Source organism: Xiphophorus maculatus, chromosome 15 (assembly GCF_002775205.1).
Source record: "Xiphophorus maculatus strain JP 163 A chromosome 15, X_maculatus-5.0-male, whole genome shotgun sequence".
Lineage (NCBI taxonomy): Eukaryota > Metazoa > Chordata > Actinopteri > Cyprinodontiformes > Poeciliidae > Xiphophorus > Xiphophorus maculatus.
In genome coordinates, this window is record NC_036457.1 from 17,145,800 (window position 1) to 17,165,849 (window position 20,050).

The 20,050-nt window shown below is 39.6% G+C and overlaps 1 protein-coding gene across 1 annotated transcript in view; it reads right to left on the reverse strand.

The window, feature by feature from the left end:
• Positions 1-20,050, reverse strand: part of atad2b (ATPase family, AAA domain containing 2B) — an 86,848-nt gene that overhangs the window by 40,033 nt on the left and 26,765 nt on the right. The window contains exons 23-24 of the mRNA XM_014468483.2: positions 16,211-16,333; positions 13,812-13,940 (exon numbers count right to left, since the gene is read on the reverse strand). Of these exons, the coding sequence (XP_014323969.1) occupies positions 13,812-13,940; positions 16,211-16,333 (252 nt within the window). The remainder of the gene's footprint in view (positions 1-13,811; positions 13,941-16,210; positions 16,334-20,050) is intronic.

Below are 20,050 nucleotides of genomic sequence, written 5' to 3' on the forward strand. Positions count from 1 at the left end.
ACTGAACTTTACATTACTTCTATTCAGTTCTGACACTGGGATGGAAAGTGACTTCTGAAACAATTTCCTTCCCACCAAACTTGCCGTCAATGAAGCAGAACTCCTTGTCTAATCACATAGACGAGGATATAATTCCACGCATTCAACAAATCCAATCTAAACTGAGACACAGCGCATCTTTTAGAACCTTAATCATGATGGAAAAATGGGCCAAAGAACAGGTTAGGAGGAAAATGAGACAACACGGTAAACACTGCAGGGGCACAACGATCGTCAGAAAAGGCTGTCATGGCGACACGGGGCCTTGAGGGAGTCCGGATCATTTGGTCATGAAATGGAAAAAGGCGTTTGTCACCCGATGTGACACTTTGATCTGCGGCTTGATGAGATGTTCAGATCAATAGATGATCCCATCTTTGCGTCTTCAAATTACGGATATCAGTCACTATCCTTCCACTGCTGCATCGCCGTCTTCCCATTACCCTTCATCATCCTCATGTCTCTCTCTCTTCATTCAAAGTCACAACACAGTGCTCGGCCAAAGCAATTTGGAAAATAAACGTATTTGTTTTATTGCCAAGGCCTGCGATCAATACGAGTCTCCTTTCTGCGCACTAAAAATCAAAGCTGGAGTCATTAGAGCATTTGTATAGTTGAGTATAAAGCAACAGGGATATAAGCCTGACTCTGGCATAGTAAAAACTTCTGTCTCCTAGCTTACTAAGAACTATTGTTTTCTTAGGTCATAATCTACACTGAAATGTACTTTCTGGACTGCAAAAACACAAAATCTTATAAAGTATTTTTTCCTCAAATGTCTTGTTCCCAAATGTCTTGCTCCACTGGCAGATTATTTCACTTACAACCAGTGCTTTTTCATCAATATTAAGGAATTATTAACTTAAGACAAGCTCCTATTTCTTCCTGAAAATTTACCTGCAAGTTAGTTTTGTCTTACTTCGAGTATACTAAGATATTTGCTCTAGAAACTAGACCAAAAATACTTGGTATTTTTGCAGTGTGAGAAGTTACATGCAGGAAATATTTCATGGTGGAGCTCCTGACTCGGGCGATATTCACCTTGGTTGCCTGGCAACATCCCAGCAAAAGCGAAACTTGATGGCGCTGCCAGCAGGACTGCATCTCCCACCCAAAAAGCCTGATTCCATTTAGCCGTAACGCGGCTAAATAGGCTCATGTTCGTGCCCGATGCAATTACACGTCCAGATTTTGTGAAGCAGGATTTCAGCAAAGCTTGCGCGATGTAAACCCAGTACAATTTTAACACTAAATACAATGTAGGGATAATTTGTGAGATATTTTCTGACCAAGAGTTTGTTTCTGGTCAGGAGAAAAACAACAACAAAAAAACCCAAAAAGCAACAGGACACCATGCACTCCCTGTAGTCAAAACTGCTACAACAACAAGAGAGAGAGATGAGCCTGGGATGTAATTTAGTCAGAGCATCTATCCTGCTCTGTCCTTTTCCTCTCTGCTGCTTAGTAAATGGCCAGTGGGATGACGGTGCCTGTGGTGCCCTCTTCACAGAAGACAGATATGCCCTAATGCACAGGCGGTTCCAAGAAGTGCTGAAGATGTCAGCCTGTACACGCACACGGAGCCACAGCAGGGCATGAAAGCTTCCTGGGGAAATGATCTGTTCCCCCAAGCAAAAATGTACAGCCACACTTGTAAAGCGGGAGTGGGGATGTAAAAAGCAACGTACCGGCTGTCTCTTTGACTGATGTGAGTGATCAGAGTCCTTGTGCAAAGGCAAAAATACGAGAAGGCACCTGGTAAGGGTCCCCTGAAAGGACTGAAGTTTAAAAGCCGGATACTGAGTGAAAAGAAACTGGCATTTACCAGCAGCCCTTTGATATCCTGGGAAGAAAAAAGGAGAATTCAGGCTGGTGAGTAAGAAACTGTGCTTAAGGTGTATCCTCCTGCTGCTCTATGTTGGTGTAATTAGAACTCGTAAATGAGGCGACGCTACAGGTGTGCTTACAATAAAGTGTTTATGTTACATAAAGAAAATCTATTTGTTTATCGAAAAACAGTATTTGGTATAAACTACGACGTATGATAACCCCAGGCAAAAAAAAAAAAAAAGTAACAGAACTCTCACTTTAAAAGCAAAATGTGTATTACTTTGCTTTTATTTGAAACATAAAAGCAACAAGTATTCCTACCGCTTCTAATATATTGTTGATGATTACAGTTAAAGTTGCAGTATGTAACGGTTATAAAATTCTTTCATGTTTTTTTTACACATTCTTAAAACCTTTATTGTGTCATAACAGATAATCTGTGAAAAACAAAATAAATCAATCTCCTCCAGCTGCTTGTACTGCTCTTACTGTCATCTGCAGAAATGCGCCGCTCCCGGTCAAAAGCAGCCAATTAGAGCCAAGAGGAGCGTCTTAGCACTGTCAATCACGCCTGTGTACAAGCTGCTCAATGTGCAATTGGCAGAAGAAGAAAAAAATCACCTACTGAAAAACTGTTTATCTGCCGCCATTAATAGCCACGCTAGCTAACCCGAACGTTCATGTTTATGGAAAAAGAGCTGTATCATAGCAGAGAGCAAGGGGAAAGGGTGGGAGTACAAATGATCCAAAAATGATTTTTTTTGGATGGTTTGTTCCAAAAAACCAAATGTTTATAGGATGACAAACATTTTGATGGGTTTGGACGCGGCAAAGCAAAACAAATTTCAAATAGCATTTTAAGGTTCATTTTTAGCCAACTGCTTACCATATAGCATTTGGGAAGCAGAAAAAAACTAACACTTCTGCTGACAGGGCGATAAAGCCTGTGTTGCTAACACAGTAAGCTGTAGACAGTGGGTCAGGATTTTTTTTTTTAAATATCTAAAAAAAAAAAAAAAAATCTCAATTCATTGTTGTTAAGATTTGTAGCTATATAAAAAAGGCTTTAGAAGAATGCATAATATTTTACATTAGCATGCTTCCATAAAATGTTTAATTACATAGTCCCTAAACCAATATACCCCAAAGAATTAGCATTTTGTAGGTGTATAGCGGGGGAGGGGGTATCATGCTGCCTTACATATTAGCTAAAATGACTACAAATGACAACACAACACATAGCAATCTGGATTGCCAGGAGATGGCTGCCCAGTCAGCTTCACAAAGTTTAAAAAAAAAAAAAACGGTCACTCCAGATTTTTCTTGCATCTAACCACAAAAAACATAAGAATGCATGAATAGAAAAAGGTATTAGGTTTTAAAAGGCTACATTTATTTAAAATATTATACAATATCCATAATACCAGTAGCTAACCATACCTTGTCTAACCCAGGCTTACAGTGCAACTCTGCAAGTATTCAAAACTGTGAAATGGCTGCTGACTAAATAATTTTCTATGCAGTCAAATTACAAAACAAGCAAAACCCATTCACCCTGCTGTAGATATTTATCTCCAAATATCTACACAATGTGAGCTTACAGTCTGCAGGCTCTCCCACTAAAGGAAGATCAGAAGGCACATCACATTCACTGTGAATGATGGCCATTATTGTACTTTGCTGGAGCTCTTGCACGTTCTAAATTGATTAGATTAGATAGCGATTAGAAACCCTGCGAGTCTGTTAAAGGATTCAGACCATCGCAGCAAATGATAATAGAACTCCAAAGTGAGGGATATTGAATTAAATAATGGGACACAGGGTTTCTTTGTACTACAAGCGACACCTTTCTGGATAATTCTTCCTCTGACATTTATTGGCTTGGGGGGAAAAAAACTTCTGAAGGTATTACACTTCTCAGACACAATTATAAGAAGAAGAAAACCTGTTTCCTTATTACAGGGTTCTCATAACACGCCCATTTTAAAGTTTCATACTTTTCCAGACATTATATTGCTGCGTCATAAAATGTTCCCCTTTCAAAAGGTTTTAATATCAGTTTTTGCAAGAAATTATGATGCAAAATAATGCTGAAAGTGGCTTCTGACTCAGCAGTCTGATAAAGACCTATTACCCGGCTTCTGGGGATCTGGAAAAACTTGGATCGGCTAAACTCTTCAACACTTCTAGACTGAAAACCCCTGGATTAAATATTGATCCTTCAAATCACATCTTCCTTTTTTGGTCATTGTATCTGAATGGAAACAATATAAGCTCTTAAATTAGCCAGGGGTGTGAATAATTTAACTTTTAAAAGTTTGTGCCAAGCATAAAACAAGCTTTTGATAATTTTTTCTAACTATGTCATTTTTTTTTTGGAGTAAATTCTAAATAAGTGCAGTTTATTTTGCTGGGAATATTTGGGGAAATAAAATGTTGCAGTGTCAGCAGTGTCAGAAGCCACATTCAGCAAAACCAAACTACTTTACTAAAGTGGAGTAAGAGCTCTCACACCTCCAGACATTCCACAAAAATAAACCCTGCCTTGGACGAAACTCATACATCAAGTAAATGAATATTCAACTCACCACTGATTTAAATGCACAAGGTGGCGAGCTTAATGGGAAAACAGATATCAGTTCGCTTTGAACTTCTGACGGAGTGCAGAAAGTTCCAAAGACAATTTTGCTCTCGCAAAACAAATCTATAAGTCATTCAAACTAATTCAGTACTAATGCATCATGTTCGTGCAATTGTTCCAGTCAATTACAACTTATCAGAATGAGGCAAAGAGAGGGAAAGCACCCCATTAGGCCACTTGGCGTACGCTGGCTTCTGATGTTTACTGAAATTGACTAATCGACTGTGCTATGGTTTAAAAAAAAAAAAAAAAAAAACAACAACGAGACTGAAAACCCCAGGAGGCCCAGTATAATTTTTCCGTTTGCAGTCCTGACTAAATGCCGGCAATGTTCGGTTGTTCTTTGATGTCGGCGAGAGGCAGAATAAAAAGTTGACTCTGTTCTATTATCAAGCCGCGGCTCCGAGATCCACGTTAATTGGAATAGTGGCTTTGAGAGATTCCAAACCTGGCAGATGCCCACGGAGACCTCTGATAATTGGAGCGCTAATCCTTAAACAAAACTAACATCTCAAAACAAAGAACGGCACTTTGGGAACTCTCCGTTTGATTAAGGAATCAATCAAGATGAACTATAATGTTTACGTTCTTCATTACCATCATAATGGTAAGAAGAAAACAAGTTCAAAAACAATTAAATCATTTTACGTGGCAGTCTTACATAGTCAACTTTGCCCTCGTGAAAACACTTAACCCAGCTCCCACAAAGTGCAATAACTGGGTAGAAAAATAACCACGGTGAACTTTTTACGAGAATATATACGGTACAGACCAAAAGTTTGGACACACCTTCTCATTGAATTCAATGAGAAAGTGTGTCCAAACTTTTGGTCTGTACTGTATGTGTAAAATGATTGTTCATATTACACTGAAAGGAAAAAAAATCTCCTGACAATGATGTAAATTGACACTTCAGCAACATTCAAACGGCTGCAGTCTGATGCAAAATGATCCAAGAAGCATCTCTGCCCACAAACTGGCAACCTATGCTTTTGGCTTTCAAAGAGCGCAATTGGAGGTTTCAGCGTTTGGTGTGAACCCACCACGACTGTTTTAGATTTTAAAAAATATGGTACGATCTAATTTAATACTATAATACGATATACGATAATTGATACTCTGTTTTTATGGACTACCAGTCGCATCAGACACAAAACATGTATTGAAGAGGAAAAAGATTCCATGTATTTAGAAATTGCCAAACAAGAGGGAGACCTTGGCCATGTACAGGAAAGGACCTAGTGGCGGTTAAGTTCAGCCACCTGCTTTTAAACAAACTCACAGAAAGTGTCAATTGCAGCTTGGAAGTATTGCTGAAAGCTGTGTGAAAGCTATCCACAAAATGAATTTTCAACCGCAGAAAGTAGAATTTAAAAGTGGAGGGAAGAGATTAAGAGGAACCGCATGTAAAATTACTTCAGCATTAGAGTTTTATGCTAAGCTACCAATTAAATACTAAAGTAGTACATTGCTGTATCCATACTTAGAACAACTCGGCCATCTAAGGTCAGTGGAGCTCTGTCCTTCTCTAGCATGAACTCATGAATGAAGGAAAAGCTCATTTAGATTCAATCTGCAGGGTTTCTACGCAGTCTTCAAGTCAAAATCCAGAACTTTTTCTCACCCATATTCCCAGAATTTGTTGTCCTTTTGTAGATCATTTCTGAAGTGTAAACACAAAAAATCGCCATGACTTTTTGGGAAATGTTTTAATGGCTTTTTAAGGTTTTATATAAGAAACCAGCGAAAACAAGAGACCGTAATGCCTAGGGAGAGAGGGTCCGGTTAAGATACCACTTTTAGAAAATGGGACAGGGAGTAAGGCACTTCCTCCGTTTTCATCTACCATACGCTCCCAGAACTAAAAAATAAAATTTTTATCCAATTCTATGCTTCTACAGACTTGACAAGTCCCCTGTATCGCCTGCTACAGCATTCTGCAGGAATCAGATATAATAAGCCATATTATAAATTTTTTAAAATTTAAAAGTGCAGCAGGAATCTCTCGATTTCCTTGTTTTAGAGGAAATCTGCCATTAATACCACAACACTGCCTGAACAGGGCACTTAAAATGCCTTAATGTTCATAATTTAAGATATTAAATTATGAACAATGTTGCTATCAATGTCGATAGCAACATTGACCATCATGATGCTTTCTCTTTTTTATACCTGATTGTTGTGAACATAAAGTACCCAGTCAAAGCTAAAGTTGTGTGTCGTAGGGAGTTAGACAAGTAAAAATATCCAAACTCCAGTTCTGGAGAGTCTCTGTTGGCTGCACATTAATTATATCACTGCGATTGGGTAAAATTAATGCCATTCCCTTATAGCAAAGGGCTTTAAACATTAACCTGTTATTTTTGATGCATATGTGCTGCACTGGATAAAATCAATCTGAAACCACATGGCAGAAACTAGTATTGTGGTCGGATTTTATGCCCTCAGAGAGGAAGGTTAAGGAGTCAAATGTCTCACAAGAAAGGAAAATCAAGCTTATAGCAAGTATCTCACTTCCAAGCAAAAAAAATAAATAAATAAATCCTTGCCTTGCTTTTATGCCGCAACCATTTTAGCCTGAAGTAAAAGGACCGAATAGAAGTTTATTATCAATTCAGATGTCTCATCAACATGCAGTGATGGATGGTCATTTGAAAGAGAGACAGAGAGAGAAGGGGGAGCTGTCTGTTTACAGTGATGGGAGATAAAAAGCGAAGGCGCGAAACACAGCCACGCTCCATCTACATGAACACAACCTGCTACCTTTTCCCCTGGGCGTGCTATTAAGCGACATGATGGCCACTTTATGCCGTGTCTGCAACATTTTGTCCACAAATTACTGAAGACGGACAGTTTCCATACCAAATGTACCTTTCAACACCGCACGAATGTTAGCTGTGGCAGCCACATCGACGGCAAGACAAGCAGAGGGTTCTTTTGCCTTCGTGCCATGGTTTGGCTGCATTAAATCAAAATCAGGTAGATAACCGAGAGCAAAAAAAAGATCACAACATTAATCGTTTTTTGAGTAATACGGAACAGCATGGAGCCAAACAATGTTATGAGAAGTCCAACTTGCAATGTTGTGACTTGAAACCCCTCCTCACACAATAAAATGCATCTCAAAGACAGTATCTTCTGGTTTTCAAGTAGACAACTTTAAAAATCTAGGTGTTCTTACATAATTCTTTCCTCGATTATATGGTATGAATGTGCAACAATCGGATTCTGAAAGCCCGGTACTACGGCTTCCTCACCAAGTTCCACATTGATGAGTAAGGTAAATAAGGGTTGTTAAAGTGTGAGTATGTATGGAGTGCATCTTTGCATCTAAATAAAAAAATACAACAACAAAAAAATACACCAAATGCATTGGTTTCCAGAAAATACCTCAGTTATACTTTTGAAATTGGTTTTATTTCGTTTTTGCCGGGTAATGATCGCCAACAAAAGGACAATGAAAGGTCTTGGGGAAGAATTAGCAGGGAGTCCAGAGAGGAAGCGAGGCAGATTTGTTCTTGGAGTCTTAAATGGTTTTACTTTCAAAATGATCTCCAACAAAAGATTTAAAGACCAGTAAGTTAATTTGTTTCTTTAGAAAACCATGCATTATGCAAAGCCTCGTGGTGCGTTAAACTGTTGGTGAGATCTGCTTCTCACTACTAATTTAATTAACTCACCGAGACATTGTGTTTTTGGGAGTGTCTTGCATAGCAATTATCTCTAACAATCACACAACCCAACGTGGTTTGCAAGCGGTCTCGCCTGTAAAAGGGATTTTATTTCAGCCGTCATATCTCCAACCCATCAACGCGTCATTTGTGATTTTATTTTGACCTTTAAGCTGCTATTGTACAGTGAACGACTCTCAGTAATACTGAATAACTGCTAGATACTGAAAGCTGAAGATGTCTTTGAAAGAGCAACAGAAGCACTTTTTTTTTTTTGATGGTTCTACAGCTCTAAAATCAAAATAGATCCAGGTGGCCTATAAATAATTCTGGTCTGAAGAGGGTTCATTTATTCACCTCATTAGATGGTGATTCGTTTACGCACTGCACCACTTCACCATCCTTAGTTATTTAGGTGGATTTCACTTTTTAAATAATCTGTGTCTACACAATTTACATATGAAAACCACGCACTTTTCCAGACTCGAATTTCTAGACATGTTTTCGCCTCAATTTTTCAAGCATTCAACATTCGCTTTGTCATAAATTGATGAGCGAGTAACAGGCTGCTGCAGGACTTACTGGCATGCGGGAAGCAATGCAGTCACTGCAATCAGGCAGCTGGAATAGAAACATGCCTGAAACATGATGTTCAGTAAACCCTGAGGACCCGGGTTGACAAACACCGGACTGAAGTCAACACGTCTTAAGAAGAAAAATCATATTGGAATTGATAAATCACAGTATGTCCAGCAAGTAAACAAAACCAAAAACCCTAATGGGTAACATGTTTAAATGAAGATCAAAATCAAGAATAAAGAAGGCTATTTAATCATAAGTAAATCTGTGAAAACCACCAAATTATTAGATTTTGTACTCTTAAGAGTATTGAAGATAAGAAAAAAAAGAAGATACTTTGTTTTTTTCTTTATACCTTCCCAGGACCTGGAAAATTGTCAAATATGTCCAGAATTCATACAAGTCCTGCAGTAGCTACTTTGTGTAGATTTAAATCACACAAAAGTCGAGTAATATTCACATTTTGTTGCTCCTGCAACAATCTGGCGGAAATTCTTGAGACGTGTTTTGGGTAACAAATGACGTAGCAGTCCCGAAGATTGGCCGAGTAGACAATTAGTAAAGTTTTTGGGGGGTAAAAGACTAAAATATTGCATAAAAGATGATAAACTAATAATCTATGTATTTATTTGATTTATTATGGCTAATAGTGATATTAAATCACTATTTAATATCAAAGCTATCTTAGCATAGAAAAAGTGGTAAATAAAAGTGATAATAGTTACTATTCTTCAAGACTTATAAAAAGTCAAAACATGAAAAAAATATTTCAAACACCAAAGAATGTCACCACTTAGGAAAAGAGAAGAGACATGTACAAGATTTCCTAACACATTTTCCAGTGGTTTTCAAAAATGATCTTTGAGTCCTTTATTTAGATCTAAGCTAACCTCTGCAAACATGCAGCTGGCAGTGTGCTGTCGTTTCGTTAAGCAACCCATAAATTAAGAATTTCTCATTAAATCAGGGATATCTGTGGATTGAGATTTCTAAAGGCCACTGATATAATGCAACTTGTTTTTGAAGCGTGACATTTACAGAGTGCGTCTAAAATTTTGCATTTCTACCCGTCAAGCCTACAACCCCCCCCTCCCTTTGCAATCAAGACCAACTGATTCGCCTTGCTGAATAGCATCAGTGACAGAAGAACTGAACAGGCTTAATTATGAATGAAAGCAAGACACTCCACGTGAACTGTATCCTAGTCGCAATGCACTCCGAGTGAACCCGGGTCCGCGGCCTAAGGTAATGGGCTCTGGGTTTTCTGTTGCTCCAGGGAGAGTGGCAGATGTGTGAGGTTGAAGAAAGAGAGAAACCATGACAGAGCAACCCACAGAGGCTAATGGAAACCCAGCCTTCCCGTTTCCTCGTGCATTAACAGCCGAGGCGCTGCCACCTCTCCCCCAACCCTCGGCGACCTCGCGGGAGCACCAGCTGTTCCGGCCGTCTGCGTCCGAACAACTGGGCCCCCTTCACCCCACGCTGTTGCTGCTTTTAACACCCGATTCGAAAATATCCCTAGTCCTCAAAAAGCCTTCCATGTAACCTTCTCCATGACTCCAAAAAATAAATAAATATACATTTTTAAAAAAGAGCATCTCCTCGGTGCCGCCGCTCGGCTATATCTGAATGTCACAGGCAGGTTCTCGGCTTGAGGCAAATGGAGAAAAATGTGTGTGTGTGTGTGTGGGGGGGGGGGGGGAGCTGGTCCAGATAAAAACCTGAAAGAACTGCAGGTACCGATCCACCTCCAGATGCTCCAAGTAAGTGATCTGGGATAACTTAAATTTTTAAGTGCCCCATGACCCCACCATGAAAGGAAAAGCAAAAGGCGCATACGCGGGAATGACCCAGCTGCACTCGGTTCACTTCCTCAGTACCGGCACAGAGATTAGAGATTGACACCTCCCCGTCAGACAGATGCGCCTTCCTCGGAGTCGTACCTCACTCAGGACCCGACTCTGATCAATTTGCCTAATAGGTGCGTCGCTGTGGTGCTCCAGGTGAGAACTAGCTGGCAATGTCACAAATTAATCACTTGAGTTACTGTAATTAATTACACCTCTGGTGGAGTCTGATAACAACTCTCCCAATCGTTTCCAAATTGGTGGCCTGCATCTGTGACATTTGGCTTTCCAGATAAAGACTACCGACAAAAGTAGCAAATTAAAGCTGTACTATACGTGTGTGTATATATGTCTGGTCATTCTAGTTCCATGTTGACCTTTACTGGTGGTAATGCATGACTAAATTAACATTTTCTACACTTAAAGAGACAATTAAACATCTTCTTGTGGAAAAAAATACTGGCCAAAGTGAAATGTGTGTGTATTCAATGGAAACTCGTTGTTTGACCCTCATGTTAATTTCTTTGTTCAATGAGAGGAGAAAAAAACAACTGCCCTAAAAAGGCTAGAAATATTTCTCCCCTCTGTCAGGGATCCACAGGGGAAACTCTCATGGGAGAAACATTCCATCTAGTGGCGATTTGTGGTACTACAGAACAAAAATGTGGACTTTTATAGAAAACAGGCCTTTTATTATGCCATGTTTCTACTGCCAGGTAAATAGACTGTTGTTTTTTTTCTCCCATCAACATTTCAGATTTTCGAGTGCAACATCTCTCTACACACTTCGTGCACTCGCTAATATTTCAGGTCAGTTTCACCAGGCTATTGCAATCTTCTGCGTCCAAATGAAAGCTGTATGGCGTAACACGCAAAACCCCGACTCACCCCTCATTTGTTCAGGTAACGGCCTCATTACTCTGCCCCCTGCCCGTCGTCGGCCCTCCCTCCACCCGTAGGCACCCGCCGTTTACCTCAGGTAGGCTTGTAATTGCTCTGCGGCGCAGCCGTGTTCTGAGTGCTTAGGAGACGGCGGCCACGCTAATGAGGCTGCTCACTGTGTCGCTTCCCGCAGACGAAATGTATGTGAACGGGAAGCGCTTTCCGTTTGTCGGGTTCCCTGTTGTCATGCACAGGGCCTCACAAAAAGTATTCAAACCCCGGGATTGTTTTCGCATTTATCATGGCAAACCTCTGTGGATTTTTACTGGGATTTGATTAGATAAGCTGCTATGAAATAGTGAAGATTGTGATGTGGTAGGATTTTTTTTTCAGCTTCAAAAGTTTCATTTAAGTATATAAAATATGAAATTTGAGTGTTCAGAGGCAACTCTGTAAAATCAGTGCAGACATGCTGTCTTCAAGCCACATCTGACTGGTTAATTATTTATATATGTATTGTTGATGGCCATACTACACATCCCACAATGCACTGCAACAACTCGGAGGAAAGTCGATGCAGTTTTTGTGTTCCTAAGCAATGCCTAACCAATTGAGAACATAGCAGGGCTGACTTGAACTTGCCTCTAAAAACTTGATTAACATGACTATAACATGACAGATTACTCCAAAAGCAATATCCTTATAGTGACGCGTGGCGGTGGCAGCATCATGATGTGGGAATGTTTACAAAAGCAAAGAGAGAAGCAGGTAGGTGTTCAGAGGAAGGACGCCAGAGGTGAACACAACTGAGCCTGTCGCAATTAAGCTATTAATCACCTGATCAATTAAAATAAGTTCAATCGTTTCAATTCTGATTCATGTTTTTTGAAGAGGAATTTTGTTTACAGACATCATAATAAATTTTATTTATGGTTTTAGTTGTGCGGGGTTTTCTTTTCCGTCTTATTTATTGTTTTTTTTATTTTCTTCCGGTCCCAGTGTTAGGTATATTTTAAAAAGTTACGGTTTATTGGTCTTTGAGAGGGAGAATTTGCAATATCATAAATATATCACTGGAAAATGGTCTCAAAACAAGAATTACCATTTATCTCAAAAGGACATTTTATCGTCCAGCTAAATTTGTTATTGTGACGGGCTTAAGCACAACAAGATGACAATTGAGCATTTTTGCCGTAAGAAGTAGAAACAATTCAGAACCTACATGAGATAAGCGGGTAGAGATAAAGGACTAGCCACTGAAGCTGTAGCAAAAGCTGTTTATATGAAAATAATAATTTAGGGAGTTTTAATACAAAGGAGCTCCACACTTTTCAGATTTTAAAGAGGCAAAAAATTTTGAAACCACCTTTTTGCACTTTCAGTCCATCCATACAAAGTAACATTTTTTTAGCTTTAACATAGCAACAGAGATGAAAGTTCGAAAAGGATGAATTACAGTGTATCACAAAAGTGAGCACACCCCTCACATTTCTGCAGATATTTAAGTACATCTTTTCATGGGACAACGCTGACAAAATGACACTGAAATAACAAAAAGCAGTCTGTGTGCAGCTTAAATAACGGTGTGAATTTATTCTTCCCGCAAAATAACTATATACAGCCATTAATGTCTAAGCTACCGGCAACAAAAGTGAGTCCACCCCTTAGTGAAAGTTTCTTAAGTGTCAATATTTGGTGTGGCCACCATCGTTTACCAAAACCGCCTTAACTCTCCTGGGCATCAAGTTCACCAGAGTTTCACAGGATGCTACTGAATGCTTTTCCACTCCTCTGTGATGACATGATGGAGCTGGCAGACATTCAAGACGTGGCGCTCCTCCATCTTCTAACACACCTGCTCCTTATGCACCTTAGAAATAGTAAAACTAACTAGTCACATGATATTTTGGAGGGAAAATGACAAGCAGTGCTCAATTTGGACATTTAGGAGTGTAGTCTGTTAGGGGTGTACTCACTTTTGTTGCTGGTGGTTTAAACATTAATGGCTGAATATAGAGTTATTTTGAGGGAAGAATAAATTTACACTGATGTACAAGCTGCACACAAACTACTTTTCATTATGTTAAAGTGTCATTTTGTCCCATGAAAAGATATACTTAAATATCTGCAGAAATGTGAAGGGTGTACTCACTTTTGTGATACACTGTACGTGTCACTTTACATAAAAAAAAACAACAAAAAACACGCATATATTTTGACCTTCACGATGGATGTTACGTGACACTTCAAGGTACGACATTTGCAGATCGCAACCCTTCATGTCGCTCACGCAGCGTGAGAAAAGAATGCATAAAGACTCACTGGCAGTGCAGTGTTTGAAAGCGGCCTCGCCTTGGGTGTTCGTCTTGGCCTGCTCGTCTCCTGCAGGATGCTGCTTTCGAGTTGGTAAAGCACCGGGAGCTGAGGTAGGCTGACCCACAGTCTGGAAGTCTGCAGGGGCACAGAGAGACCATCAAAAACAAAAAGTTCTTGGGTGTTTTGTGTGGTGCAAAAGTGGAAAAAAAGAATGTTGGATTGGATATAGCGGAACAGGAAAACTCTAGATCGGTAAATGATTGATAAAGACACACTTGATGATTGTTCAGCTCCCTGTCAGGAAAAGACATAGATAAAACCAGAACTTCAGTAAAGAGAAATTATGTCCTTGAAAAGTTTCTGGCTCGTTTAAAAAAAAGAAAGAAAAAAGATTTATTGGGTAAAAATATATATATATATTCCTCTCTGATGCAAACAAGTTTTTTAACCTAGCTTAAACTGAGCATGATGTAGTTCTGAGCTTATTGATAGTTTCATGTCAGATCATCGATGGGATCATCAAGAATTCATAAGAGCTATATTCCTCCTCGGGCAGCGATCTTACTCTGCAGAAACATTCGTTTCGAATTCTGTACTTTGGGTTTCATTAAGATGAAGTGAAATGTATTTGGTGTGACCTTTGAAAACAGCTTTGTCTCCGACACGGTTCTTGCTCATCGTGGAACGCTGCTTTCTACAGCTCAAGCCAAATGTCAACAGGCTCTTTTGGACATTTTTGAGACGGAGTTAAAAAAAAAAAAGAAAAAAGTTTAGGGCAGTATAGTGAACCTTTCTTAAGATGCTTTAGCTTTGAGGCATTTCTGGAAGTATAACCTAAAATAGCTAAATATATGTGATCACAGGATGTGTTCGGTTGATTCAACTTGCTAACATGACAAACGACGAAGTGGGTAAAGCTTGTACTGACCCGTCTTGCGAAAGCATTCATACCCATTGAACATAACCACATTTGATCACTTTATAACCATTAACGTCAATGTATTTCATTCAAATTGTAAGTGGTAGACTAACGCAAAGTAAAAGAAAGGAGCAGTTTGACATTAGCCATGCAGGGGACGCAGCAAATATCTGAAATAAGATCAGAGTCGATGGAATTTGGAGTTTTGTTTGACCTGCGCATCACCCTGACTGCACGGTAGCCCACTGTAAAACACGGTGGTGGCGGCCTCATGCTATGTGGACGCACTTCTTCAGCAGGGACAGGCAAGACGAAAACCGTGGAAAAGATTTCTGGGATTAAGATTCACCTTCCATCAGGACAACAAACCTAAATATACAACGCAAGCTACAATGTCTCAATTAAAATAAAAATACATTTATATGTAATAATGGGCCAGTCAAAGTTAACATTTGAATTCAATTAAGAATCTGCTTAAAGACTTGAGAACTGATGTTCCCAGACCTTCTCCATCCAGTCGACCTAAGTTTGAGCTAGTTTGCAAAATACTAGCAAACATTTAAATGGGCAAACAAGTACGGAAAATACTGCAAAAAGACCAGAAAGAACATTTTTGAAAAATCAATGCGTGAAAGTTTGTGTTTGCAACCATACACGACGGGGGGGGAAAAGTTCAAGACATGCGAGTAATTTTGAAGGGCGCCGTGCTCACAAGAGTAAGCAAGAAAATGTAAACAGAAGCCGAGCTCGGCGTGAAGGAAAATGTCATTTCATCTGTCTCCAAAGGGGAATATTTGCATATGATTGCATGTCTTGGTGTTTAACATTTAGCGAGTCGCAGAAAAATAACTACTTAGCTGAAGTGTGTCAATTAACCGCATTATGCGACTGTTTGTGTACATGAATCTCATTTAGATTTGACCCGCGTCCACGTGCCGCGGCTCGGCGAATTAACGAATCCAAAGCGTCGGGCAGACGGCCGGCACAAAAGGCTAAAGAGCCTCAGGCGCCACCGCTGCCTCCACCACAAACTGTGCACTAAAAACTGACTTGCTCCATCAAGGACCAGTGGGCTGCCCTGCAGATTTCTATTATACAGGTTTGTATTCTCAGAGATAGTCATTGAAAGAGATTTTTAGAAAAGAGAGCGAACAAGCTGAAACCCACGGAGTCGACACTTGTACTCCAATTGCAAGCAAGGGTGTGTGTTTCTTTTTCACCCCCAAATATATTTCTTTATTTAATTATTAATAATAATAATAATAATAATAATGAATAAAAATAAAATTAAAAAAAAGGTTAATGTCTTCCAGCGGAGGCAACATTATTATTATCAATTCTGTCCAGTCAGAACCAACGTAGCTAAGCGAATATTGACCAAGAGCAGTTTAACAAAGTATCTTACGAAACAGAGCTTTTTAATAAACTAACAGCTATTATTTTTATAGCAGTGCTTTCTCTTCTCTTGCATAATTAAAGTTCTTACCCCTCTTTTTGCGCGCCTCTTTAATCTCTTCACACATTCGGTCGAACTCGGGATCCAGCTCGGCTGCAAAAATAGCATGGGCTGTGTCCTTCAGGCTGCACGCTCTGTGCCTGATCACCTTGTCTGAGGAGAAAAGGGACAGCGAGAATGAATGTCGGTGTTAGAAAAGCCGCACACATCCTACCAGCTGTGCTCAAAATAATAGCAGTCCAAAATCACTACCTACAACGATACTATTTCTACATGGCAAGTGTCTACTTGGTAGGAGTAGAGTAATAATACAAAGTGTGTTATTGATTCTGTGCAACTAAAACTTTAATTATATTGGTGCAAGTTCAAAGCAATACCAGAGAGAAGTACAAAACATTTTTTTTTAATTTTAAAAACATTGTTTGGCAACATTAAATATGCCTTTTTTTTACATATTTGTTGAAACTGTCACTATGTCCAGACAGTATAGTATGAGGGGGGGAAAAAAAGTAAAGTATCTGCTTTCTATTGCAATCTGCAGAAATACACAGCTCAGTAAGAAACAACCAATAACAGCCAGTGGGAGGGTCTTAGTGCTGTCAATCATGTTTCTGTATGCGCTGCTACATCTAGTTCTCCATACCGGACCCTGCCATGAATGCTAAAGCTAATTAGGATGACCACCGAAGGCGGCGGATAAACAGTTTTCTTGTAACGGTAAATTGTTTCTCTGCCGTTAGCACACTGAGCAGCCCGTACACATGCATGATTGACAGCGCTAAGACCCTCCCACTGGTTCTGATTAGTTGCTTATGACTGTTTTTCTGCAGATGGAAATGGGAGCAGTAAGTGGAGATGGAGGATCTTTTCACAGATTATCTGTCTCATACTATACTGTCACAACAAAGTGGCTGTTTAAAGAAATATGTATTTGAAAAAAAATATTTATAAAAGTTACATGCTGCAGCTTTAACATTTTTTTTATTAGTTACTTTTACTTCATTATTGGACGTTGAACAGAGATTGTGGCCTCCTTTTTGCATTTCTGTGTATAGAAATAAAAGCCGTAAAAGGGATTTTGACCTTTACTCACCTTTTCAAAACGCACTACATCCATTTAAATACATTTGAAAGTAGCTTCATTCTCCTTCCTGCATTCCTCTTTCTTCAAGACCACAGCAGCATTTACTCCGCTGTTAGTCATGCATGTAAGGCAAGTAATCAATTGCGAACTCACCCCTCTTTCTACTGTGTGTGTGAGAACGGAGCTTATAGCTTTTCTCACAGCTTTAAAAAGAGGGTGAAGCTTTATTTTCTTTTTTTTTTTTAAACTGTATTAAACGGAAGCCCAGATATCACCACTTCACACAGACGAATACATCTACACAAAGTCCAACGCAAACAATACGAATCTTTTCAAAATATACACTCATTACATCTAAATCAACTCCTGAGCTTCCCTTCCCTCTATACATCAGCAACCGCATCATTAAATGCTCTTCTTTTGCTCGTGCATCGACAGGAGAGGGGATGGGGGGCGGGGGGATAAAGACGGAGCTGGAGACACAGGCTAAGGTGTAGCCGCAGTAAACAGGCAGTTTCTCATTACTGCAGGCGGTAGGAGAACAGTTCAGGCATAACGGGACAAAGGAGGTCACAATCTGCCAACTTCTGCAGTCTAATTGGAAGACAGTTGCTTAATTGCAATGTGGCTGAGAGCGTGCCTTCTCCCACTGCCAGCACATGCGAGCGTGTGTGCGCTGCGCGCGACTGCGTTTTAAGGGCAAAAAACGCCTGCCAGTGGAGGAGATGTCAGAGGCCAGGTGCGGTGCCGAGAGCTCATCAGTACCCTTCTGAGCGCCGGCTAACCTCCACGTCTACAACAGACAGGGAGGCAGAGACAAACAGCGCCGCTGCTAATGTGTTTCAGCACACTAACAGGATTTTCTGGGTTTTTTTGTTATTGTTTTTTTTCCCCTGATTTTTATTCATCACCGCTTCCCTCCAGCAGACAAGCTGTATTTGTGACACCAAGACTCATTGTGCAGAGAGTAAAGATGTCCCTTATTTTATTGTGGAGTTCTCTTTTTTCTTTTCTCTCCAAGGTGGGGAAGAAAAAGGAAAAAGTTTTTCTCAAACTTTCCACTAAGTTAGCATGATGTACGAGAAGAAGCAGAAAACCAGGGTGGAATGAGTTTTGTTGTTTGTTTTTTTTAACCAGCACTTTGAAAGCTGACGTCAAATCTGCCCCACAACCTAATTGTGGAAAATCTGGGCCTTATTCCCTGGTCGTCGAGAAAACAAAGAAGCTTCATCGATGTTGTTTTTTTATTTCTCCATTTATTTAAACATTGTATTTTCTCCCTTTACTGTATCGCTTATGCTCACACAAATGACCCAGGCTCTCTCCAGGAAAAACAGAAGATTCTCTTCTAAGATAAAAGATACTTTATTGCCCCTGCGAGAAATTTATTGAGGGGCAGGTGTACTGTGGCTACAAGGTTACATGCATACCGATTAAAAAAAACATTAAAAAGACACAAGATATTCCAAACAGTTCAGATTACAGAAGTTAAAATAACCAATATGTGCCATTAAACCTAGATGGGGCAACAATACATTAGTTTAAAGAGAAAAATTAAAGCAAGTTGTCAGATTTATTGAGAAGGATAACAGAAGTTGGATGAAAGTGAGGTGTTAATATTCAAGCAAATGGAGATGGAATCTGTCTTTTTTTATGTCAGCTGACCCCAGGAAGAATAGCTGATGCTAATTAGGATCTAAATAAACAAACTCACATTTTGTAAATAAAAAAAATAAAAAAACATAAAACGACCTTTCACCGATCAATCTAAAGGGGAGTGCTTCCCAATAAAGTTGGATATCATAAAAACTTATTTCCTTCATAATTATGTAGACTGAAAGACTATTTTAACTCAACTTTTAAATTTTTTGTTTTGTTTTGGGGTTTTTTCCCATATAGCATGAAAGGTACATCTCTGTACCGTACGCTATGTGTACGTTTTGTTGCCGTTGAGTTATAACGGAAGCCCAGATTGCTTTCATTGCAACTTTTAGTTGTCCTGCATTGCCATGTCAGGTGACTCTCATCCACTTCTCGACAACACCCCACAGATTCTGTTTCGAATTTAGACAAGCAACTTTGTGTAAATCGACTCGTGGCAGGAGGAAGATGGAATCGGGTCCACAACTCTACGATTGTAAGACGATTCGTCCAGTTGAGCAACAGTCACCCCGTTTCCCTGTTTGCATCTCCCACCATCATTTCCTTACCATTAATTTGCTTGGGTACAGTACTCTGAGCAGCCAGCTTTTGGTAATTATAGACTCTTTCTGTCTGAACAGTGTCCCCAGTGACTGTGTAGGAAATCACATTTTCTGTACTGAAACTCTCGTTTGAATCGTTTCTAAATGACATTCTAATTTAAAGCGGCACAACTCTATGCTGGGGTCTTGTATCCGGTAGTAACTAGCCTTACTGTCTGCGCAATTTACCCTTGAATGTTCGGCTGCTGTGTAATATAAACACTGTTCTAGATCACTTTAAACATGAGAACAGAACATAGAAATAATCAATCTGGTGCATTCAGGTGCATTTTTGCAAACAACAAGACTATTTTATGCACCTGGGTTCCAAATACACACTGCAAAAGCCATTTTCAGCTCACAAAAAGGTGCTCAGATGTGGACAAAGATGCAGTAAAAAAGAAGAAGAAAAAAAGTCCAAGATATGCAATTAAAGCGTCAAGCAGCCTTCCTTAGCTACAAGGCTTGAATTACACTGTGGAAAAGCTATCAGCAGGGGGTTTACACGCTGCTCTTCATTTGAATTTTCAAAAAGGAAAAAGT